The sequence below is a fragment of the Natrix helvetica genome, assembly GCF_964273705.1.
Source record: "Natrix helvetica genome assembly, chromosome: 1".
Taxonomy (NCBI): domain Eukaryota; kingdom Metazoa; phylum Chordata; class Lepidosauria; order Squamata; family Natricidae; genus Natrix; species Natrix helvetica.
Genome location: NC_138548.1, coordinates 105,223,109 through 105,248,672, shown reverse-complemented (window position 1 = coordinate 105,248,672; position 25,564 = coordinate 105,223,109). Strand labels below are relative to the sequence as shown.

Genomic DNA, 25,564 nt, shown 5'->3' with positions numbered 1-25,564 from the left:
AAATGGCAGACTACAAGAACCAGAACTACTCAGGTGACCTTGAGGACATACATAAACCTCCAAGGCTTCAAGATCGTCTTAAAGGATGCAAAAGACCAGCTGTCTGCAAGGAATATCCTTCCATTCCCCACTATCCTGTCAGAACTGAAGAAGCTTCTTGGATGAGAAGCAAAACGTCTTCAAAAGAAAAACAAAGTCCACTTGCCTCCTGAAAAAAAGCAACTTTCTGACAAGTAACTAGATTCGGTACTTCAAACTGTGCTTAACTTAGCGAGTCCTGTGGGCAAGTTTTGAAGAAAAAAACAACAACCAAGTATCCCCGTAAACTACATAAACTAAGTTCCCAGGCACGTGTAATGAAGGGCGCACCCACACTCGCCCTCTTCGGCCTTTCTCCCTGCTTCCGCCCCGAGTCTCGTGGCGCTCGAAGTTCGCCAGAAGAGGACGGCCTTCTCGGAAGCCAGGGAGCGTTTTTGCTAACCGAGGAGGCGTGTCCTGATGGGGCCGCCGTAGTCGCGAGGTGGCCTGTGCGCCTAGGGCTTCCACGTCAGCTGGAGCAGGCGGCGGAGGTGCCAAGCAGGACCGGGAAAGGGAGCTGTGCGACGGGGCCCATTGAGGAAGAGGCGGCCCCCCCTGCCGCCCGGGTTCCACAGCCCCCTCCGATTCTGCCACGTGGTCCCTCGGCTGAGGTAAGCTTAGGCGGCCACCGGTTTTGCCGAGGGCTGGGAGGGCCGAGGAAGTGGACGCTTAACACCGAATGGATGTCTGCAAGACAGACAGGCAGGCAGCGGGCCGAAGCAGCGGGCTTTCCGGGCGAAGGACTCCGCCGCCACCCCCACCTCCGTTTCTTTCCTTCTCCTCCTCTCCGGTGTGCACCCGGCTTTCCCTTCCCGAAGAGGCCACCTTTTCGGATCCTCCCGCGGGGCCTAAGGCAGACCGGCCAGCCTCGTCCTGTCGGGGCAAGGGTGGACTTTGCGGACCTTCCGTTGCAAACGGGGGATGGGGGGGGGGGAGAGGTATTCCCGCCAGGAATAACAGAACGGCGGGTTCAGGGATTTCCCTCCCAATGAATGAAAAGGCAGAGCGGGATGGTGAATGGCTTGGCTGGGGCTGGAGCCTCCCTGCCTTCCAGGGATTCATTTGGGGCTCCTCCGAAAGCATCGGTGCTGTTTGGTCCTCTGAACGGCTGGGCCAAGGAGGAGCCATCCAACTAGAGAGTAGGCGAAAGAGCCCCTTAGGGTCCATCAGTGTCAACCATCTACTCGGCATCTTTATAGTGGCAGACAGTGACTCAGTGGCTAAGACATTGAGCTTGTCAGCGGTTCGAATCCCTAGGTCTACTGTGTGAGCAGGGGGTTGGACTAGATGACCTCCAAGGTCCCGTCCAACTCTGTTACTGTTTTCTTTTTCTCCCCCACCCTCCCTGTGCCTTCCAGTCAGTCTTGACACCCGGCAATTACCTAAACTGGACCCCCCTACAGCTTTCTTGGCCGTATTTTTCATATGTGGCTTGTCATTGCCTCTTTTCTAGGGCTAGGCCCAAGGTCTGGCTGGCTTGGTGGCTAAAGCAGGACTTTAAATTCAGGCTCCTGGTTTGTAACCTTGTGCCCTTCACCACCACATCAAATGACTCTCGCTATAGGAGCTCAGATTAAGAGCATCCCCAGGTTGATATCGATCTTTCAATCCTGCCTTTGAACGCCACTAAGGAGGGAATTTGCTAAATGAACTAAAAGTAAATCCTCCAAATTGATCTAGCCAGTTAACCCTAACCCCTCGCATCCTGAACATAAATTGTTTCAACTCCTACTCTCAAAACGACGCTATAGAGCACTGCACACCAAGACAACTAGACACAAGAACAGTTTTTCCCAAAATGCCATCACTCTGCTAAACAAATAATTCCCTCAACACAGTCAAACTATTCACTAAGGCTGCAGTACTATTACTATTAAGTCTTCTCACCGATCTCCCACTTATGACTGCATAGTTAGTTTAGTTAGTTTAGTTTATTAAATTTATAAACTGCCCCCACTCCCGAAGGGGACTCGGGGCGGTGTACAGACAGAAATAAAATACACAATAAACAACAGAAATACTAAGCCCTAGACAAATAAATTCAACAAAGAGTCTGTACAGTAATCATAAATTAACTAATAATTAAAACCAATTAAAATACCCCAAAATTTAAAATGTAAAATACCAGCCAGGAAGGTCGGGATTAGATTATGGTTATGATTATGGTTGGGCCAGGCCAGCTAATTGGAACAGGTGGGTCTTGAGTTTCTTACGGAAGGAGCGGAGATCTGCAGTAATTCTAATATCAGGGGGGAGGTCGTTCCAGAGGGTTGGGCCCATCACAGAGAAGGCCCTACTCCTGGGCACCGCCCGCCGGCATTGCTTAGCGGATGGTACCCGGAGGAGTCCCTCTCTGTGAGAGCGAATTGGTCGTAGGGATGTATGGGGTAGGATGCGATCCCGCAAATAACTAGGTCATGACTATAATTTTGTTGCTTGTATCCCTACAATTGATATTGATATTGATTGTTTCCTGATTGCTTATTTGTACTCTATGACTATCATTAAGTGTTGTACCTTATGATTCTTGACAAATGTATCTTGTCTTTTTATGTACACTGAGAGCATATGCACCAGACAAATTCCTTGTGTGTTCAATCACACTTGGCCAATAAATAATTATATTCTATTCTATTATAAATGTTATTAACTTTTAACTGTCTCTCGAAGTCATAAATAGTGGTTCTGCCTTTTCCAGCCAGCTAGCAGGATGTAGCTTACTTTTAGCTGATCTCCAAAAGCTTAGGCAGGCTCAGATCTGGTTAGTACTTGGGTGGGAAATCTTCAGGAAAGCCCAGAGGTCCACTAGCATATATTGGGATGTTGGGGAAATAAAAAAACCCTGGAAGAATGCAATAGCAAATGTCTCCCATATTGTTCACAAAAGAAGCTACTGTATGCAGATATATCCATTTAATCTTTTGGAATAGTGCTTGATTTGTAAATGATTACTGTTTATATGGAAGTTTATTGTTTACATATCTGTTATATAAAGAAGGTCTGTATAACCTATTGTTTATAACTTATATAAAGAAAGTACAAACCACAATGATAAAAAATGACAAAACATGGGTCACGCCACAAACCCAGCTTGAATCTTAAATGCAAACGTATTATATTAAGTCAAATTCGTATTATGCCATTTTTAGATGGGCTGGTCAAAGCCTAACTCCACCCTTGTTATAAAATTATAGGAAAGCCATTATTGTATTTATTGACCCCTTTAATTTGACATTTTTCCAGTAAACCTCAGCATCAAGTCTTTTCTTGTGTGTTCATGGAATTCTCACAGTAGTCAGATTTATATTGAGCCATTCATTATATCATTCTTGGTCATTTGTCATATATTTCAATTATCTCTGTGTTTTTCTTTCTCTCTCGGTCTCTTCTGTGTATAAACAAGTGAACCATTTATAATCCATCTGTTTTATTTACTTGTCAGCCTAGCTTCTCCAGAAAAGAATATTTAAACCCTTCAATCTGGAAATTTTAATAACAAAAATTTGGTTTACTTTCTAAAGCTTAGGGGACATCGCATTTTACAAACAATTGTAAACCATCTGGCATTTCAGATGTACCAGTATTTACATTATTTTTTCTTGAATATTCACAAGAATTAGAGTATTCATTTGGAACTTCTCAATATCTGAGCTTTCATCCATTTTTCTGTTTATCTTTTATTAATACGACTGGTCCAAATAACTATTTGTTCTTTATTTGTTTATAAAATCATTTACTAAATAAATATAATTGCAGGACCAGAAAAATGCAGAATTAAAATAATAAAAATAAAAAATAAAAATAAATTAGGGAGAAAGATAAAAAAGAGGAAAGAAAGTAAAAATATGAATGTGTATGGGATCTTACAGAGAATTCAATGTTTAAATATTGATATTTTTATCCAGTCATATTTGTATAAAGTTTATCTATTAAGAAACATTGATAATGTAGCTAATAAAAGAGACCAGATTTGAATGAATTTATCTTTCACTATAGGATTTTTCAAAACTTTTTGCTGTATTAACTTGTACAAGATTGACTAATTTCACATCTGAACTCAGCTGCCAATAATTTATTGAAGATTTTGAAGACTATCAAGATGTACAAATGTTACATAATATTGACAAGGGTCAAAGTAGATAAATACCTATTCTTTAGAGGTAATATTTTCAATGATCGTGTCCCAAAGATTTAGAAGGAAAAGATTAAGCTTGACTGCTCTAAAAGCAGGTTAGGATTTTTGACCTATCTTTTTACAATAACAGATTTTAACATAATTACGGTAAATTTCTGATTCTACAAAATCCTTTTTATAAAACAAATGTAGCTTTAAATTTTAAAAGAGTATAATAGAGGATAAGGAAAAAATCCTCTCCATGTTTTCCAATTATGATTATGTGTGGATTTCAGATAACTATATATTAATTTATTTATGTCAGAAGGAATGGTATCATCCAATCCATACAGGATCTAATGCTAACTTCAGTTTGTATCCATTGAATATTATTTATATATCTAATTATATTTCCTAATTGTCTTAGTTGAAAGGCACCAAAATATTGTTTACATTTAGTATGGATAAACTTTCATTATGGTTTTATTTATATTCTATAGGTGGACTGATTCTGGATTCAAAAACTTCTTAGAATTTTATGTTTAAGCATGTCACCTGATAAACCAACAAAGATTTAGTGCATGTACAATTTCCATGTTTACTTGAACCCATTGTAGATAAGACAGGTCTTTGTTATACTATGTAAAACCATTAAGAGCAACAATATATGAAGTATTTCTCTGAAGCTATGGCTTTAAGCACTGTGTCTTTTTGAAGAAGGAGTTATTTCAGAGAGTTCCCCATGTTGTCTTGCCACCATAGTTGTGTTACCTCTGAGTCTGCATCTTCATAGGATGAGTTTGGGAGGCACTGAAGTGGTTTGGCTAAACCGTTAAGAGGAGAGTCACTTGTTTGTGAATGTAGGATCCAATATGGGACTGTTGCTGCCAAAATGCTTATATAAAACAACAGATTCTTGGATTTATTTTTGGGATAATGACACTATTTGAGCCTAGGAAAAAGGGTAATTGGGTCAAACAATTTAAGAACCACTGAAATAATTCTTAAAACTGCAGGCTGGTGGTGGTGGTGAAGAAATGGTTTTGGTAGTCCTGTGTGTTTGATTCTAGGTTAGATTTTGGAAAAAGTAGAAACAATGTGTACCTTATGCACTTAGGTGTGTAACTTGAAATCATGCCTGGTTATTTTAGTGAAACATGGTCAACTTCATACTGTGTGTGGTCTAAACCAAAGTGACTATTTTAAAATGTAGAATGTCCCGGAGATTAAATATTCCTATTCTTTTTCCCCTAAGGCTCTTCTGTTTATGAAAATTCTGTGTTGTGTGCTTTGGTAAATTAGAGACTTCAAACTTTTATCAGAAGAATTTGTTGTCATTTTCTACTAAATTGCATGTAGAATCATAATGAATAATTAGCTCTGTTGATTTATTTTCTAGAATTTCTGAGACCTATTTGGAAGAACTTACATTGGGAAAGCCTTGTACAAAAAAATCACAATGACGGCTGCAGAGAATGTCTGTTACACGTTAATTATAGTGCCAATGGACTCAGAGCCACCATCTGAAATAAGTTTAAAGAACGATTTGGGTAAGTAATATTTCCTAGGCTATTGTTTATAGTTTTAGGTGTATTTAAATCAGAAATTTAAATAGCATATTTTGCAATTAAGCAATCAAAATTTTCAATTCTTTTAAATATTACAAAGTTGCAATGATATTGTAGATGAACAGTTTAAAATATATAGTGATAACTGAAGTGATTAATAAACTAAGAGTAATGAAAGGAAAAGTTCTTTTAGAAACACGAGTTGTTTGAATAATTAGAATGAAAGAGACAGGCAGGGAGACAGATGATTAAGCAACTGTCAGAACTTAATTTACATTAATTATGAAATGGGCTGTTTTGAGCATTTTGAAAATACCTTCAGCATGAAACAAAGCTTTGGGCACACTGAAAATGGCTCTCAAAGGCAAGCATCTATTCTGCATTCAAAGCATCTGCTTTGCATCTAAAACTAGATTTTTATGAAGTTTCATACTCAAAACATTTTGAAGTAAACTATTTTTCACACTCTTAAATATTGCTTTTCTGCAGTGTGAAGGTCTTGTTCTTCGCAATTGATTATTTCTCATTTAGACACTTATCAAGCTCTTTGTTCTATGATTATTCTGTTTGTATTCTAAATAGAATTCCCTTCAGTAACTGGAGGTATGAACGAAGTAGAAATTATCTGCAGTATTTTTCAAATTTGGAATATTATGTATACTGCTTGGAAAATTCTGGGACTTGAAGTGCACACATCTTTAAAGTTTGAACAATACTGAATTATACCTTCATCAAAGTATAAGAGCTATTGATAACATAGTTATATCTAAAAGAAGTGTAAAAAGTAAGCAAACAGAAGTGATTTGCAGCACAAAATAACATGCATTGCTAACATACGTTGTGCTTATTTTAAACTTTTTCATTTAACAGAAAAAGGAGATGTAAAATTGAAGACCGAGGCCTTGAAAAAAGTGATAATAATGATCTTAAACGGTGAAAAATTACCAGGACTTCTGATGACTATTATTCGGTTTGTGCTGCCACTTCAAGACCACACCATAAAGAAACTGCTTTTAGTATTTTGGGAGATTGTTCCCAAAACTACTCCAGATGGTAGATTGTTGCAAGAAATGATCCTTGTTTGTGATGCCTACAGAAAGGTAAATATTTTAATTGGATTAATATTTTCTGTTTCCCAGTGAGCAACTATAAAGAAGTTTACTGGGCATAAGACCAATTGCCAAATACGTTTAAATATGCTAAATCTTTAGAATTGCATGATTTGTGATCTGGGTTTCAAAATGCATTTAGGATGTCATCTTGCTAAAAACAGCCAGGTGTCACTTTATGCCAGTTTTTAATTCTCTCAAAAATAGACACTTCTTTTTTTTTATTGAAACATTGAATTAAAAAATAGATATTTTAGATTAAGTGTTTAATATATATTTTAAAAACATAACAATGCATGTTAAAATGTATAAAGCAAAACAATATGAATAGAGCCATTCATAGATCTAAAACAGATTCAAAGCAGAGAGTAATCATTTAGCTGACACTACTAGATATAAATCTTGTAATATGTTTTGTTAATTTTATTGCCTTAGGATCTTCAACATCCAAATGAATTTATCAGAGGCTCCACTCTCCGTTTTCTTTGCAAACTTAAAGAACCAGAACTGCTAGAGCCATTGATGCCAGCTATACGGGCATGTCTGGAACATCGTCATAGTTATGTGCGCAGAAATGCAGTCCTTGCAATTTATACTATTTACAGGTAAATTCTATCTATTGACTGATATCACAAAGCCTGCATATAAAAAAACAGTATGCTTAAATGTTAAGCTAAATGGTAAACGTTTGTTTATTTTTTCTTGAAATTGATTTTGTTGGCTTAATTACGGGGTCATTTATCTGTTTTGATATTTCTCAAAAAAGATTAAACCCCAGAGTAATTATGTCTGTATGTGTGTGTACATATATACATAAATACATGCATGTATGTATGTGTGTATATATATAGACACATTTATAACATTAGCACATGTTTGAGATTATAAATTGCAGATATTAAAATGAAAGGGTATCATTTCTGCTGAAATTCATAGGCATAATGAAAATACTAACATTTAAGGATTTATAGTAGTCATACTTTAAAGTAATCTGATGTTATCTTTTTTTTAAAAAATTATAGTAGTTTCTGTATATATATAATTATATTATACACATCTGGATAGAACATACATTATAGGTCAGTGATGGCGAACCTATGGCACGCGTGCCACAGGTGGCACGCGGAGCCATTTGTCAGGGCATACGAGGGTGAAAACAGGCTCCTGGACACCCTCCGGAGGCGTCAGGGAAGCCTCTGGACGGTCCCTGAAGCCTTCGGAGTGCTTAAAACGACCCTCCGAGCAAACTGGAAGTCGCTTCCAGGTTGCTTGGAGGATCATTTTGAGCACTCCAAAGGCTCCAGGGACTGTCCGGAGGCTTCCCTGATGCCTCTGGAGGGCGTCCGGGGGGACGGGGGAGGCTGTTTTCGCCTCCCCAGGCTCCCATAAAGCCTCTGGAGCCTGGGGAGAGCGAAAAAAGCATGTAAAAATGGGGGGGGTCGCACCTGTAGTGCGTGCATGCGCACTGGGGGTCGCGCATTGCATTATGGGTGTGGCACGCCCACACACGACCCCCCTGCGCGCTCCCCACTTATGGCACGCGAGCCAAAAAAGGTTCGCCATCGCTGTTATAGATGATAATATATAACAAATAAATTGTATATCAGCAATATATCCCTATTAGCCTGCAAGCTAGTATAAGCCTTTGTCTCGGGTTTGAAACATTAATCATTTTGAAAAATGTTTATTTTATTTTTGATGCAAGTGAAGTAATGTAAATTTAGGAAAAATGAAATTGAAAGAATTAGCATGCCAAGCTTAGGCCATAAGCCATAAATTACCTTTATGAAATTATTTTACTTGCCAATTGGTTGTTAGATTGTCTTAGGAAGCACTTTTACACACTTGCTAGTATCTTGTTAAACAGTGCATTCAAAAATAAGAAGGTAAACAATCAAACTTTCAGCTCCTATTAATCTTTAGTTGTTTGCTAACATGGATGCAATTTTAGTTTTACAGTTTCTCACTATTGAATTTTTGCTTTTACGGAAATACAGCTATACCAATTTGGGAAATCTTGTTGAAATGCAAATTACATACCTTGAAAGAAGAATTGTTCTTTAACTCCCCCATCCACCCAATTGGATATGGTTTCTGTATGTTGTATTATCCAATTTATTTGCTTCTAAGTATTATTGGTGCTTTCTTTCCCAAAAGAAACTTTGAACATCTTATACCTGATGCCCCTGAGCTGATCCATGATTTTTTGGTGAATGAGAAAGATGCAAGTTGCAAAAGAAATGCCTTCATGATGCTAATTCATGCTGATCAGGTAAAAATATAGCCTACCTAATTCTGATATTTATTTAATAATTGTTGTTAACTTGGCACTAACACTTCAGTTTTATTTCTTCACTGATATATGTTGAGTCATGCTTGCCTAAGTTTCCTTATGCACGTCTATCATCTAAAACTATGCAAATTCCTGAACCTCTAATCCTTCAACAGCCTGAAAAGAAATTCCAGAAAATTCCAGCGCTATGATGCATGTTTGCTAATCCTCCCTCCAACCCCTTCCCCCAAAATTTACTTTTCATCGCTGTTTTATTTTTTGTAGATTTGGGAGACACCATCTAAATAATAATTCTGATAAAGTAATTATGAGGTCCCTCATAGGTGGAATGTCAAATGTAATTATGTATAAGAAATATTGTGGTGTTAAATTTCAAATCAGTATAGCAAAATTCATACTTGGTTTTTTTTTAAAGGACCGAGCTTTAGATTTCTTGAGTACCTGCATTGACCAAGTCCAGACATTTGGTGATATTCTCCAGCTGGTTATTGTGGAGCTAATCTATAAGGTACAGTAAAACAAATCAATCTGTAACAATGAAATCAATTACCTTTGAACAAGGTACTGAAATAAATTAGTTTTCAGTAATTTGAAAAGTGAGAAGAAATTGTGACAGAATTTCATAAGCTAGAGTATACACTATTAGATGGAAAGAGAGTTAGATCCAAGCAATAGAAGACAATTCTGTTTCTACCATCTATGATTGTGGATAGCTGTATCTTCCATTAATCTTTTTTGTGTTTATACATTGTGCTTGAGGTTTTTTCAGTTCTTACGATTCACAATTGGGGGTTGTATTGCCAAAAGAATAGGATGCTGTGAAATAATGTACTGCTTGAAATTTATTACATTTGTAGCTGTATTTTTTTTAATACAGAGTATTTTGAGATAGTCTGACTGATGATGGTCTTCCATTCTAATGGAGTTATAAAGGAAATAAGGAATTGATTTTTTTTAAAAAAATACTCTGCATAAATAATGTTTCTGTCTCATTTCCAAATTTAGGTTTGTCATGCTAATCCATCAGAAAGAGCTCGATTTATTCGCTGTATCTACAATCTACTACAATCATCGAGCCCTGCAGTAAAATATGAAGCAGCAGGAACATTAGTCACTCTTTCCAGTGCTCCAACTGCAGTCAAGGTATCACAGTGCATTGTATCTGACTAAAATGTGTGAATACTGCATAGTTAGAGACTAGGCAATCTTCATGCAGATTAACGATGCTTGTCAACCAGGTTTGGAAAGTGTTGTGGGCCAGGAGAATGGGAAATCTGGTTGCTTTGTAGAACTATTTGGCTTGTGCATGAAACTGAAAAGCTGTGTGAGAAATTCTCACCGAACCAAAATCAAACATTTCAGGGAAAATAATGACAAATATAAAGGAGAACTCAAAAAATCCAAAGCATCCATTGTTGGTTTTCGAGTTTCGAAAGAGAAAGATATTTGAAACATAACATTTTATTTCCAATCTTTCAGGTAACCTTGCACATGCAAGTGGGTTTAAAATCTTCACAAATGTTATAGGACTTCTGGTTTTTCCACTTTTGCAAGTTGGATTATTTCCGTAAAAGTGGTCTTAAATGTACACAAATATAATACAGACTTCCTAATTTTTCCTCTTTTGCAAGTTGCTGTATTTGCTTAAATGATTGTATTTTATTGATTTTTTTAAAACGTTTTTTTTTGCATCAGTGTTTTAAATACCTTAATTCTGTCTTGTAACTTAAGGCAGCAGCTCAGTGCTATATTGACCTGATTATTAAAGAAAGTGACAACAATGTGAAGCTGATTGTCCTGGATCGCTTGATTGAACTCAAGGATCACCCTTCCCATGAAAGAGTATTACAAGTAAGTACAATGCAAACTTCACTTGTTCTCCTAAATTTAAAGTAATTACATAAAATGCTAATAGTATATTGTGAAGAAAGGGATGGAGTTAATGAATATAGTGATGCCTCAAGTGGTCTTTTATTTTATGTCTTTGAATAAAAAAAGCTTCCTTGGTAAGAGAACAAAGGAACCACATTTCTAAGTATGCTTTTTTTCTGCTCAAAATTCCACATCACTATGGGAATCTTCAAAGGAGGGCAAAGGACAAAATTTTCACCATAACATTGGGACTCAGATATCATACTTAACATATTTGAGTCAGAATTTGAAGTAGGTAACAATATGAGACGTGGGTCATGATGTCATTGGTGACCTGGTGTAGACACCATTCAAGGCAACTTCTTAGCTTTCACTTTTTAGGGCAGGGGTTTCCAGCCTTGGCAACTTTAAGATTTATGGACTTCAACTCCCAGAATTCCCAAGCCAGTGTCCACATGTCTTAAAGTTGCCAAGGTTGGAGATCCCTGCTTCAGGGGTTCCAAATACCAGTCTGCTCTTGCAAAAATGAAGAGAGTAGTTGGCACCTTGATTATTAAACAGGTCAAGAATGAATTTTACAACTTTTCAAACATACATCTCTGATTTTAAGTTACTCTCTCAAAGTCTGCTTTTTAATAATAACAGTTTTGTTCTAATTTCTGTGATATGCCACTAGATGCAGTATCCATTTCTTCATTTGTAATACTTTTTGATGCTGTTTGGAAATTCTTATGATTCTATACAAAATTTAATTAAATTTTCCCAGGCTGGTTAATGAATGCCTTTAAATGAAATATGTTTTATTTCAGGATTTGGTTATGGACATACTGAGAGTTTTGAGTACTCCTGATTTGGAAGTTCGCAAAAAGACATTACAGTTGGCTCTTGATCTTGTATCTTCCAGAAATGTAGAAGAGGTAAAATAAATGTTACTCTATCAATTTACTTGGAAATATTTAGATTCTTATTTTAATGTAAAATTAACATTGTGCAGAATTATATAATACACAATTAATAGTATTATTTTGTCACTAGTTGGTGATTGTTTTGAAGAAAGAAGTCATTAAAACAAATAATGTGACTGAGCACGAAGACACTGATAAATACAGACAGTTGCTTGTTCGGACTTTACATTCTTGTAGTGTTCGCTTCCCAGACATGGCTGCCAACGTCATTCCTGTGGTATGTAAATCAACTTTGTTTTCATTGCTCTGCAATACTTGCTATTGTTAACTTACGCTGTTACCAGCTTAACTTTGGACAAATCATTATTCATCCTTAATTCAGGTTTCCTATACATTGCTTCCTTAATTAACTGTTTATCTTTGAGATACTTCTAACTTATTTGAGAAGTAATGAATAGTCACTACCCAATGCCTGGTGCTTGCTTCATCCAGCCAGGATTGGTTTTGATTAATTTGTAGATTTTAAACATATATTTTCATTTCATTGAAAATAGTGGAGAACAATGACCTTTTGACTTTAGCCTGATTTAGTCAAAAAGCTGGCCCAAAAGCAAGCAATCTAGGTTCTGGGTCCAGAGTTACTTCCAACTCAGTCTTAACTCTTATTCCATTCCCATTTACTTTCAACGGGGTTAGGAAAATTCTGTATTCATTTTTCTGAGCTGGATTTTAAAGGACCGAGGTTACAATGTTGTTAACAATCAGTTTGCTGGATTCATGGTAGAATCAATCGACTTTCCAAATCTACCCTCTGGGGTAGATTAAAATGAGATTGAATAGTTTATAGGTCAGCCTATTGGCGAGGCTGTCCTCTCTCTCCCTCTCTCTCTCTCTCCCCCTCCCTCCCTCCCTCCCCACCCCCTCACACATACATACCATTTCTTTTATAGAATTGTATTAAGAATTTTCTGTTTACAGAGATATGTCACTTTCATTTAAGTGTTCATAATTTAGCTTCACTGGGTCAGGACCTAAATTCGAGACAAATCTATTTCACATATGTTATATTGATTAAAAAGTGAACTGTGCCACAGCTATCATTTAAGATAACACATCTTTTACTAAGCTGAAGACCTTCCATTCTGCATTCCTGATCTACATGTTAAGAGATCTCTAATTTATTAGTGGAATGTACTATGGTGCTAATACGTTGCACCCAAATGCCTTTTGTCAATGTAAATTACCATGTCAAAAACATTTGAACACAAATGCTTTTAACCTGGCAGTCATTCTCTTTTTAAACTTGGATTTGCCAAAAGTTAATCTTTTATGTCATCCCATGGTTGTCCATAATTATCCAGGCAAAGATATGAGTCAGTCATATAAAATCTCCAAATTTTACCAAATTCTTAAGATTTTAGTAGTGTTTAATTTAATGGTGGGAGGGGGGTTATTGCTGGCACACCTAGTCAGGTACCATCTTTCTGTATCTAGTATTAGACAGTGAGTGGTTTGTTCCAAATTTTGTAATACTCATGTTCATACTTACTCTTCTAGTTGATGGAGTTTTTAAGTGATTACAATGAAGCAGCAGCTGCAGATGTATTGGAGTTTGTTCGTGAAGCCATTCAGCGTTTTGATAATCTCAGGCTGTTAATTGTAGAGAAAATGTTGGAAGTCTTCCATGCGATTAAGTCTGTCAAGTAAGTTTAAGATCTGCTTTGAAAATTCACTACCTGAATTTCAGCATGTATTACTTTTAAGGCTTGGTGTTTGTAATACCATCAGCACCACTGAAATAATCCATATACAAATGACTTTCTTGCGGTAGGAATTTATTTTACTGCTGAAGATTTCTTTGTATCTGAATGCATTTAAAATTCCATTTTGATGGGTATATAAAACTTGCCAGATCTAAATCTCATCTTTAAAAAAGCCTGCACTGCAGTTCTCTAATGCCTACTGAAAATATCTTATTGTCTTTAGTTGGCTGTATTCCCAGGATTGCAGCCTTTGTTACATCACTTTATCATAGAATTGCATTGTACTTTATCATAGAATTGCATTAAATACTTAAAGCAATCTGAAGTAGAAGGGACAGTTTCTGAGTAAAATATATGTAGATTAACATTCAGGGAGTTTTGATTTTCATTCATCTATATAAACTAGTTTTCTAGCCCACACAATTTTAAAAAGGCAATGTCCAAGAGGGCATTTTTTAAAGAAAATCTTATATTAGTAAGATCCAGGAAACCTGGATTATTTTTCAAATAATATATATTTATTTATTTTGCTTCAGGAGGAATATGAAGCATAATTAATAAGCTACAACTTGTATTAAAAGTCTCTCAAGGATGCAATTGTATATACTGAGAGTAGATGGGTGAATTTGTCAGAAAACTTAGATAGGTATAGGATTTTGCTATCAGTAAATTTTTTTGGTTACCGTATTTTTCGGAGTATAAGACGCACCAAGGTTTTGAAGAGGCAATTTTTTAAAAAAAGTAGGTAGGTAGATAGAGGAGAGAGCGGGAGAGAGAGAGAAATACAGTAGGTAGGTAGGGAGAGAGAGAGAGTAGGTAGGTAGGTAGAGGAATAGAGAGAGAGAGAAATACAGTAGGTAGGGAGAGAGAGAGTAGGTAGGTAGGTAGAGGGATAGAGAAAGAGAGAGAGAAATACAGTAGGTAGTAGAGAAAGAGAGAGAGTAGATATGTAGATGTTTCCAGGTGTATTTATCCATGTACTGGAGAAGGAAATCTGACAACCTGCAGCACCTAAGACTTGTTTCTGTTGGCACAGCACTTGATCAACGTAATTCTCATCAATCACTCTAACTCAGGGGTAGTCAACCTTTTTATACCTACCGCCCACTTTTGTATCTCCATTAGTAGTAAAATTTTCTAACTGCCCACCGTTTCCACAGTAATGGTGATTTATAAAGTAGGGAAGTAACTTTACTTTATAAAATTTATAAAGCGGAGTTACAGCAAACCCCTACAGCCAACCATGAAAGCTGGAACGCCCACTAGTGGGCGGTAGGGACCAGGTTGACTACCACTGGTCTAACTAAAGAGCTTCCGAAAGGGGGGGGGGACGTTTTTGCACTCTGCAAACCTCCCCCAAACGGCCCGTTTTTCATGAAAACAGGCCCGTTTTTTCCCAAATAAAAGGCATGAACAGCCTTGGGGAGGTGTGCAGAATGCTCTGGGGGGGGGGGGAGCAAAAAATGGCCCGTTTTTTGTCAAAAAAATTGCATGCATAGTCTTATGGAGGCTTATAGAGTGCTGCTGGGGGCTGGGGGGGGCAAAAAAACAGCCCATTTTTTTGCTCATTTCTGCCCTCCCCAGCCCCCAGGAGCTCTCTGAAAGTCTTCATAAGGCTATGCACAGCCATTTTGGTGAGGGGGGAGGGCCTTCGGGAGGCAAAAAAAATGCTGTATTTGATGTGTAAGACGCACCCAGATTTTCAGCCTCTTTTTTGAGGAAAAAATGTGCATCTTATACTCTGAAAAGTACGGTAGTTGCAGAAAGTTCATTCCTATGACATTTTCTGTCATACCTGACAAATTGTCCCTGCACTGGCAGCCTTCTCTTTGCAGTTCCTTTACTTAGACACAAGCATGCATCTGTGACATTTCTACAACTCATCTTATTGCTGGAAAGATGTTTTTACTGGAGACAGGGAGAAATAGAGAAGAAGAGTTACTTTGCTGCTCTTCTGCTTTTGTATGCATAATTGACTCTCACTCTTGGTAATCAATAGAGTAGAAAAGTGCAAAAGGAAATTACACCATCTTTAAGTTATGATTTATTTATTTTACAAATCTATTATCATAAATAACCTGGCTGATTATAGGTAGTCCTTGACATACAGCCATTCCTTTGGGGACTGTTTGAAGTTACAAAGAACTGAAAAGGTGACATAGCCATTTTTCACATGACCGTTGCAGCATTCTCCACAGTCACATGATCAAAATTCGGATGCTTGGTAACTGGCATGTATTTATGACGGTTGCAATGTCCCAGGGTCATGTGATTACATTTTGCAGTCTTCTGACAAGCAAAATCAATGGGATAGCTAGATTCACTTAATATTGCTAAATTAACAATTACAGTGATTCACTTAATAACTGGCAAGAAAGGTCGTAAAATGGGGCAAAACTCAGCTTAACTGGCTTCCTTAGCAACAAAAATTTTGGTCTCAATTGTGGTTTATTTTGCTTTGCTTTGCTTTGCAGAATTTATCGGGGAGCACTCTGGATCCTTGGTGAATACTGCAGCACAAAGGAAGATATACAGAGTGTAATGACAGAGGTCCGTAGATCATTGGGAGAGGTATGTGTTTGCACTTTCGTTAATTGGAACTATTTTTCTAAGTTGATGTACAGTATTTCAGAGGAAAATCATAGTCTTTAAAAAATTCTATAGAATCTTGAAGCTGGTTCTTCGTTTCTTGAAGATGCATTTAGGAATTCTTTAAACAAAAAGCAATGTGATAGTATCCCCAATTTCTAATAAAGTTTCAAACTCTGAGCAGCGTTTCATTACATTGAAGTAATTGAGCATCTCTTTGATGGGGAAGGAAACTAATAGCAATCTTTTGACAGAAATCTAATTAATAGGGGCTTTCTTATAAAAAGGATTGATTAACTGGGAAGGCATTTGAGATAATGGATTGTATCTGCCAACTTTCAGCTCCCAGTGGAAATAATTCTTTTCTGCCCTTGTTTCAATCGGAAATCCTTGCAAGCGGTATTGGGGAAATGTACAGCAAAGACAATTATGAGACTTCCAACAGCACATTTGCAAAGCAGCTCAGATAATGTTGAACAGATGGTACAGAAAATTCTAATGAGATCCAAGATCAAATCCAAATTGTCTTCCTGCTCCCAAAGTCTTTTGACTAAAGGATTTTGTGTAATAATGAAGAGATGGCTTTACCTTAAATGAAATAAATTTACACAACTCTACAAATATTGCGATCTTATGAGTCTAACAGGAACATAAACAATTCTCTGCTGGATTCGATCCCTGCCCTAACCACTCCAGCAATCTATTCTTACAGTGACCAAACAACTGCACAAGGAAGCTCACTAGTCTTCCAGCAGATGGTCTTCACTGCCATGAAGGTTGATAACCATCAATCCCCATGACTATCACAAACTTCCTCATTTGAACCCAAGTTGGAATTTACAACCATTTCTCATTGCAACATACATAATGCATACAGCGGTAATAAGATTATTAGTAATCAGATTTCCTAAACCTATATTTTATTTTCCCATCTTTTGATTGCAATGCATTTATCTTATTGTTTGAAATCATTTTTGTTACAACCAGAAGTCAAATATAAACAACACAGAGAGGAGGGGGCGGGTGGAGAGAGAGAGAGAGAGAAAGAGAGAGATCTGTATGCAAAGTGTACATGGTTTTGGGTTAGTTTTGACTCAAGAACAGATGGGTGGTACATTTGAAAGAACAAAATTGAGCAATCTGGATCTTACTCAAACAAAAGAAGCAAACCAAAGTTTTATTCTCTACTAGGGAATTTCTTAATGATCAGTTGAATATATGAAATCTAAGATCCCCTATAGAAAAAACAAAAAGGGAGTATATGGGTCAGGGACAACCTGAGTCATCTTCACAGGAACATACAGGGCACTTCTCATACTTTCAAAGCCTAGGAGGCAGAGGTTTTCCCAAAGAAAGTCCTAGAGTGTGAAGCTTGCCAGTAGCTTTGTTTAATCAAAGTTAAAGTGCTTTTCATGGACTCCCTCTCCCCCTCTCATGGGTCCAAACCCACTAGGAAAAAAGTTTAACTTTGGCATAGTAACAAGCACTTATGTTGTGCGTGTTTCTTAATACATGTTGTAACCACATTGAAAACTAGTAAGTTCAGATTGAACAGCTTCAAGAATATTAAGCTTGAATGAGAGAGAAGAAAGCAAGTTTGTGTTTTTAACCACTTTACTGCTGCTGCTTTTTTACATTCAGATCCCAATAGTAGAATCTGAAATTAAGAAAGAAGCTGGTGAGCTAAAACCTGAGGAGGAAATCACTGTGGGTCCTGCCCAAAAGCTGGTAACTGAAATGGGAACTTATGCTACCCAGAGTGCTCTTAGTAGCTCCAGACCTGCCAAAAAGGAAGAAGAGAGGTGCTTACGTTTTTGCTGTTCTTAGAATGGTGTATATCTAAACATACATATGTCATGTTTTTTTTTCTTATTTTTGCACAAGTCGCTTAATGTGATTTCTTTTTTTTAATCTTTCATAATATCTATATTGTACTTGATTGATTGCTGGGCTAGAGTTCAGAATGTAATGATAATAATGTATTATAATAGAAGTATTTGAAAAGACTGAAATGGGTTTTTTAATTGTACATTTTGGCCATAAAAATGGCTTATTTAGTAAGCCTTATACAAAAAAATATGTAGGAGATTACCAGGCTGAGTCTGAGGGTGGGGTCAAATGTATCATCAGTTTGGACTCCCATGCCCCTAAAAGACACTTAAGTCCAGCCCTAACACACACACACACACACACACACACACACACACACACACACCACACCAAAGTCTCTTGGCTGTTACTTGGCACCAATTTGCATTGAACATTAGTAGATCAATGTCTTGGTATAGATAATATGCTTTTGAACTCTGTTCTTGCTCTTGGTTTCTTGTACCTGACAAATGAAATTGATTGTCATGGCAGCAGACTTTTCTCATCCATTTTAGTATTTTTGTACTAGAATTAGAACCTTAAAAAACTGAGATTTCTGCTATTTCTTTGGTCATGGATGCCTTCTAAAACGTGGAATCTTACCACAAACACCAAAATTTCTGCGCTGTTTTTATCCACTTTTGGAGGGAGATGGAACAGATAATTGCCTTTGTCACTGACCACTTGTGAATGTCTGTTCTCATAATTCTTTGGTACCTATTGCTTAGATGGGTGCCTTAACCATGTAAAGTATGTGCCACTTACCAGCCAGTATTAGATTGGTAATAGTTAACAGTAATTATCTAAAGTTACTGAAGCATAAATTTCCCTTTAGTACATAAATTAATGAACTTCCCAGAAGTTAAAACTGTAATGAAAGAACCTTAGATGCAGGAGACAGGTCAGAGTTCCCAAAGGCATTTGAAACTCACCTGTATTCATCATATGTCTTGAGCCTATCTGGGGAAAGTTGCAACTATGATAATTTTATCATAGTTGCAATATATCATTTAAAAACCCAGTAGAATACTATTAAGAATACAAACGCCTTCATACAGTTAAACTCAAATAGAACGCAAGGGATTGCCAGCTGCTCTTTTTCTGAACGTTAATTTTGCCTTTTCTTTGCAGACCTCCACTGAGAGGCTTTTTGTTAGATGGTGATTTTTTTGTTGCGGCTTCCCTTGCAACAACTCTGACCAAGATTGCTTTACGTTATGTGACTCTGGCTCAAGAAAAGAAGAAACAAAATGTAAGTGATTTCTCATAGAGAGTTTTGTATCATTAAATTTCAATTTTTAGGCAATAGCTGTGTACTCAGCTCGCTTATAGTTCTTTGCAGTCTCATATAGGGGTACAATTGAGCAAACTGTTTGCTGTCAGGATAATATATTATTATTGCACAGGTTTCCCAAGGCAGCAGCTTGGTTTATTGTGCCTTACAGTATTTGAAATAAATCGAGGGAGACCATACGCTGTAAAACTGCCTTATCTATATATTTAATTTAGAGAGAGAAAGAGAAGGTGTCACCACAAACCACAATTTGGATGACTTTTTAAACCATGATGATTAGAAATTGCTTGCCATACCATCTTCCCTAAAGAGGGGAGGTTCCATTATGGTTTTTATATGGCGCTACTTGGACATATTTAGCATGAAGTAGCCTGTGTCTTGCAATTGCTACTTTTTAAGGTCTTAATTCAGTCTTACATGTCATTTTGAAGAAGAGAATAGTGGAATGCATGGGATTAAAAGAAATGTAAGTTTTATTATCATCTCTCTTGCTTCCTTATTAGTCTTTTGTAGCTGAGGCCATGCTGCTTATGGCCAGTATCCTCCATTTGGGCAAATCATCTCTCCCCAAGAAGCCAATCACAGATGATGATGTGGATCGGATTTCTCTATGCCTGAAAGTGCTCTCAGAATGTTCCCCTCTGATGAATGATATTTTCAACAAGGAGTGCCGGCAATCCCTTTCTCATATGTTGTCTGCCAAGCTGGAAGAGGAGAAGCTGTCTCAGAAGGTGAGAACTGATCTCCACATCTGCACTTAAGATCATTGGAAAACATCAGTTCAGTGCCAATGCCAAGGATCAGTTCTTAGGAGAAGCCTTTTCTTTTTTGTGTACACTTCTCTTAACCATTTCTTTTTCCCCCCCTTACACCAGAAAGAGTCTGAGAAGAGGAACGTGACCATTCAGCCAGATGATCCTATTTCTTTTATGCAGCTCACTGCTAAAAATGAAATGAGCTCAAAGGAAGATCAGTTTCAGCTCAGTCTTTTAGCAGCTATGGGAAATACTCAGAGAAAAGAAGCTGCTGACCCACTGGCATCCAAGCTCAACAAGGTAACATAGATTCTTTCCAGGCAGTCTTAATCCAGGGAAGTACTTTATCTCATTTCAAATAGTGAAATGTAATGAAAGCCTTGGAGAAAAATACAAATAGGGCTTAGCTGTGGGTGAAGAGAAACAAATAGCATAGCTTCTTAGGCCGAAACAAGGAAGTACTATTAGAACTTTAAATATGAAGTTTATTTAACTATGATTGAATTTCTCCAAGTATGAGTTGCCATGCAGGTGAGAAAGAGAGTAATTGTATTTTGGAATACAGTAAATCATTTTAATAGCTTTGGGATATTAGCAATGGTGGGATTCAGCCCGTTTGCACCGGTTCGAGCGAATCAGTTGTTCAATCTCTCTCCCCCCACTATGAAAGTGGATCCTGGGCGCTGCAATTGAGAAGCAGCCAACAGAGTGGTCGGCACGACAGAAGGAGAAGGCCACTTTCCCTCTTTCTTCTCCCTGCTCCTCCTTCCCTCATGCTGGCTGCTCCGTTGTCCATTTCTCCATTGCAGCATAGCGCCCAGGATCCACATTCATAGCAGAGGATGGGGGTTGTAATAATTTGCCTGGCCAAACTAACCCCGCGGTTTCCCTTACATTGGGCCCAACTTCAATCATGCTGCCAACTTAATCCCTCGCCCTCCCACTTTTGCCCACAGACTGACCAACACCCCCTGCGCACAGCTTCACAAAAAGGGGGAATCCCTCCACTTCCCCCCAATTCTTCATCTTCCCGCATGAATTCTCGCTCGGGAGCATCAACTCCTTGTCTCTTTGGTAGTTTCCCCCTCCTCGTTCCTCAGAAACCTCGCTTCTTAAAGGAGCCATGTCCAGAAGTCTGAAACAGCCGCGAGACCAATGTGCAACAAGCACCCTCGGAAACAGCATTTTGCCAAAGGGTGGAAATTTAACAACCAGTTCACCCAGGGTCAGGTTGGCCATTGCTGGAGGCTTGAGCTGCAGGTGTGCCGGAGCTGAGGCACAGGGATGGGCCACACCTCCCACAATAGCCAACCTGACCCTGGGCAAACCAGTTGTTAAATTATTTGAATCCCACCACTGGATATTAGTGAGACCAAGAGTGACTTGTTGAGCTAAACAGGATTAAATTGTATTGCTAATAAAAAAAATAATATGCATTTCCCCCCCCAAAATTCTTATCCTTGATAGGTAACTCAGTTGACAGGTTTTTCAGATCCAGTCTACGCCGAAGCATATGTCCACGTCAACCAGTATGATATTGTGTTAGATGTGCTTGTGGTAAACCAGACCAGTGATACTTTGCAGAATTGTACACTAGAATTGGCTACGTTGGGTAAGTAATCCACTATTTTTTACTTATTTCTTCTGAATATTTTTTTCTGTGTTTCTCATTAACATTGTCTTGTTGTGTTCCCTTCAAACCATTTTAATTAGGTGACTTGAAGCTGGTGGAAAAGCCATCTCCTCTGACTCTTGCGCCCCATGATTTTGCCAATATAAAAGCAAATGTGAAAGTAGCTTCCACTGAAAATGGAATTATTTTTGGCAACATCGGTAAATGTTCTATTTTATATATTATATGGGATTTTGAAAGTGTCAGATCCCTGTTCAGAGAAAATGAATGAATGGTTGGATAAGTTATATACAGTATATTACAATATAGCAGGGGTGTCCAAACTTGGGAACTTTAAGACTTGTGGACTTCAACTCCCAGAATTCCCCAGCCAGCCATGCTGGCTGGGGAATTCTGGGAGTTGAAGTCCGCAAGTCTTAAAGTTCCCAAGTTTGGACACCCCTGCAATATAGGAATCAGCAACACCTAAAATGCTGGGGAATACTATTTTCAGAAATGTGGCACTTTTCAGAATGAAATGTTGTGCTTTATTCAGCTTCAAAACTCTCACAAGGCATGTTGTTAATTTCTACTAACTTTTGTCTTTCTCTATTTTTAGTATATGATGTTTCTGGAGCAGCCAGTGATAGAAACTGTGTTGTTCTTAGTGACATACACATTGACATCATGGATTACATCCAGCCTGCTACTTGTACTGATGCTGAGTTCCGTCAGATGTGGGCAGAATTTGAATGGGAAAACAAAGTGAGCTCTATAAACTGTTTCAATGTTTATACTTTTTATTACTGAACATTTTAAAGAAAGAAACATGTAACCCATGAAGGATAAGAAACATCTAAAAGAATAAAAATCTAAAATATAATTAATAAGATATACATATGTAAATATGGAACAGAAATTATTTTCTTAAAATATATTAGTTATTTATAAAGTTATAATACAATACAATACAATACAATAGTAGAGTTGGAAGGGACCTTGGAGGTCTTCCAGTCCAAACCCCTGCCTAGGCAGGAAACCCTATACCGTTCCAGACAAATGGCTATCCAACATCTTCTTAAAGACTTCCAGTGTTGGGGCATTCACAACTTCTGGAGGCAAGCTGTTCCACTGATTAATTGTTCTAACTGTCAGGAAGTTTCTCCTCAGTTCTAAGTTGCTTCTCTCCTTGATTAGTTTCCACCCATTGCTTCTTGTTCTGTCCTCAGGTGCCTTGGAGAATAGCTTGACTCCCTCTTCTTTGTGGCAACCCCTGAGATTATAAAATGTGTTGCATTGCTGAAAGAAAAATTAAAAATCACTATTAAGCTTTAAATTAAGAATACCTGGTTAGCATAATATAAATCACTATAATTATAAGCAATAATGAATTTAATCAGTATCAGGTTTTAAATACTTCAATATCATTGAATTATCACCATTGACAAAAATATTGAAAAAAAATGATTGATTGATATGGATATGGATACAAATCCTCGTAGGCTATGTTGAAGTATTTGAAAACTAGGGTTCTTTTAGAATACAATTGATGGTACCATTTAAAAACCAAAGTGATGTTTAAAGAAATCTGAGATTAAAAGCCATGTCTTCAATTATTGCTTATCAATTGAAAGACAGCTTGTCTTTCTATTTAATTTCTATTTATTTTTGAAGGTTACAGTGAACACCAATATAGTGGATCTGAATGAATACTTGCAACATATCTTAAAATCAACTAACATGAAATGCCTTACCCCAGAAAAGGTAAGACCTTAGATCCAGATCTGGAATTAATTTGGGGCTTTGTTGGTACTTCTTCCTTTCTAATCACCCATGCCAGGGATGCATCTGCTGAAAACTTTTTTTGAGGCTTATATCCTTGGAATGGTATAGGATATGTTGGTGCAAAGAACACCAGTGACAAGTGCAGTTTACCAATATTACTTTAAAGAGATTAATGGATTTAAAAATTGCTTTAATTTGGCTTCACTTCACCATTCACGTAAATCTGTTATTGGATAAATAAGGCGAGTATATGTTCATTGCTTTTGGGATAGTTTGAACTGTAATGTAATGAGAAAAAGATAAAGCATTAAGTCACAGATCTGCTTCAAGGGGAAAATATATATTTATAAACATTGTATCAAATACTGTTTTCTAGGCACTTTCAGGTTATTGTGGCTTCATGGCTGCCAACCTGTATGCACGCTCCATATTTGGAGAAGACGCACTTGCAAATGTCAGCATTGAAAAGCCAATTCATCTTGGACCTGATGCTCCAGTCACAGGACACATAAGAATTCGGGCAAAAAGTCAGGTAGTTATGCAGCTGTCTCCTTAAATTTGGGAACATTTTACATTGGTGAAATATTTGCTCTTATTTTGCTGTTTATCATTACTCAAATGATTAATCTGATTACTGTATATTGACTGATATAGCACATTATCCTGAATGAATTCTTCAGCCTACAGAAAATGCCCTGTAAATCTTTGTAGAATAAACAGGTAAATATGTTATTAGTAGAAGTGCTGATAAAGTAGACCAGTCCAAAAAAAATGAAATGGGAATTTTCTGAAGTGCCATGATTTAGAAACTTTTAAAAGTACTTATAATTCAGTGAAACCAGGTATCATGAAATACTTGGTTTTCCTTTATTCCCAATTACAGTATAGTTGGGTTTGGCAATTAACAATAATTCAGAATCTCAAAATTTATGTATCATTGCACTTCATGAAGAATTATACAGTTACTTTTAAAACCTATGAACTGCCAATTTTAATGTTGTGACATACCAATTCTGATCATCTTATTTTTTACCAAATGTATACAGTACCATGATAGCATACACTCAAAAGTAATTTTTCTCCAAAGTCTTAGGAAATCAGAATGTAATAAAATTACATTTAAATTCATTCTGACAAAAAACACATATTCAATGAGAAGTGTTTTCAATTATAAGATTTTCATCTTACTCAGTATGCACACTCATAATCCGGAAAGCTCTGGAGAAAGGCGAATATTGTGATTGGATGCTCTCCCTCGTGATTAGGTGGCTGCCTTTTGCATCATTTATGTGATGATCTAAAGGGGTTTTGATTTATTATAGCATCAAATGGAGAGGTTGCTATGAAATGATAAATTTTAAGATTGTAACTAAAAGTTAACTGACTAAAAGGCATTACCCAAAGTTTTTCTGAGCTATAGTTGTAAGAGAAACTAGGAGAAAATATGTTCAGCACTGAACTGGAGAATTAACTATGATTTAATTATTTCAGAGTTTTCTCATAAAACTCTCCAAATTTCCTAAAAATCTTATCAAGAGTCATGCAGATGCAGACTTGGGGGAGGAGTGGATATTTTCCTTACTGAATTACTGAATATTGAAATGATTATTTAAATTGTCATTCTGTTCCTTACAGGGAATGGCGTTAAGTCTTGGTGACAAGATCAATCTCTCTCAGAAGAAAACTAATTTATAAGGTTCTTCTGAACATTTACAACTAAATGCTTGGAATTTTGCTTGTTGGGGATCAGAACATTTTGCATATTCTGTGTTGTTGGGTTGCAGAAACCGAACTTGTAATGAATAAATTCCAGTAAATAATTTTTAGGTTTTACTTATCATTCAAGATCATTGTTGATAAAACTTCAAATATATTTTTTCTCTATGTCTGTAAAAGTCAATTTGTCTAGTCCCTTACATGTACTCTTTCCAAACTTAAATAAAATACAATTCTCTATA

At 37.1% G+C, this 25,564-nt stretch overlaps 1 protein-coding gene across 1 annotated transcript; it reads left to right on the top strand.

Annotated features, from left to right (window-relative positions):
- Window positions 1-458: 458 nt before the first annotated feature.
- Window positions 459-25,564, top strand: COPB1 (COPI coat complex subunit beta 1). The gene is made up of 22 exons (XM_081938318.1): window positions 459-689; window positions 5,592-5,742; window positions 6,631-6,860; window positions 7,305-7,474; window positions 9,027-9,141; window positions 9,578-9,670; window positions 10,168-10,305; window positions 10,894-11,013; window positions 11,844-11,951; window positions 12,070-12,216; window positions 13,497-13,642; window positions 16,177-16,273; window positions 17,933-18,093; window positions 19,292-19,412; window positions 19,958-20,185; window positions 20,330-20,509; window positions 21,677-21,821; window positions 21,923-22,042; window positions 22,441-22,586; window positions 23,496-23,585; window positions 23,983-24,138; window positions 25,242-25,564. The coding sequence occupies exons 2-22, from the start codon at window positions 5,652-5,654 to the stop codon at window positions 25,299-25,301; spliced, it is 2,862 nt and encodes a 953-aa protein (XP_081794444.1). The 5' UTR covers window positions 459-689; window positions 5,592-5,651; the 3' UTR covers window positions 25,302-25,564.

Excerpts from the sequence above, each read along its gene's own strand:
- COPB1 (XM_081938318.1), top strand. The coding sequence starts at position 5,652 with ATGACGGCTGCAGAGAATGTCTGTTACACGTTAATTATAGTGCCAATG. Across the intron at positions 9,142-9,577 it reads TGCTAATTCATGCTGATCAG|GACCGAGCTTTAGATTTCTT; the intron begins GTAAAAATATAG and ends TTTTTTTTAAAG. Across the intron at positions 22,043-22,440 it reads AATTATTTTTGGCAACATCG|TATATGATGTTTCTGGAGCA; the intron begins GTAAATGTTCTA and ends CTCTATTTTTAG.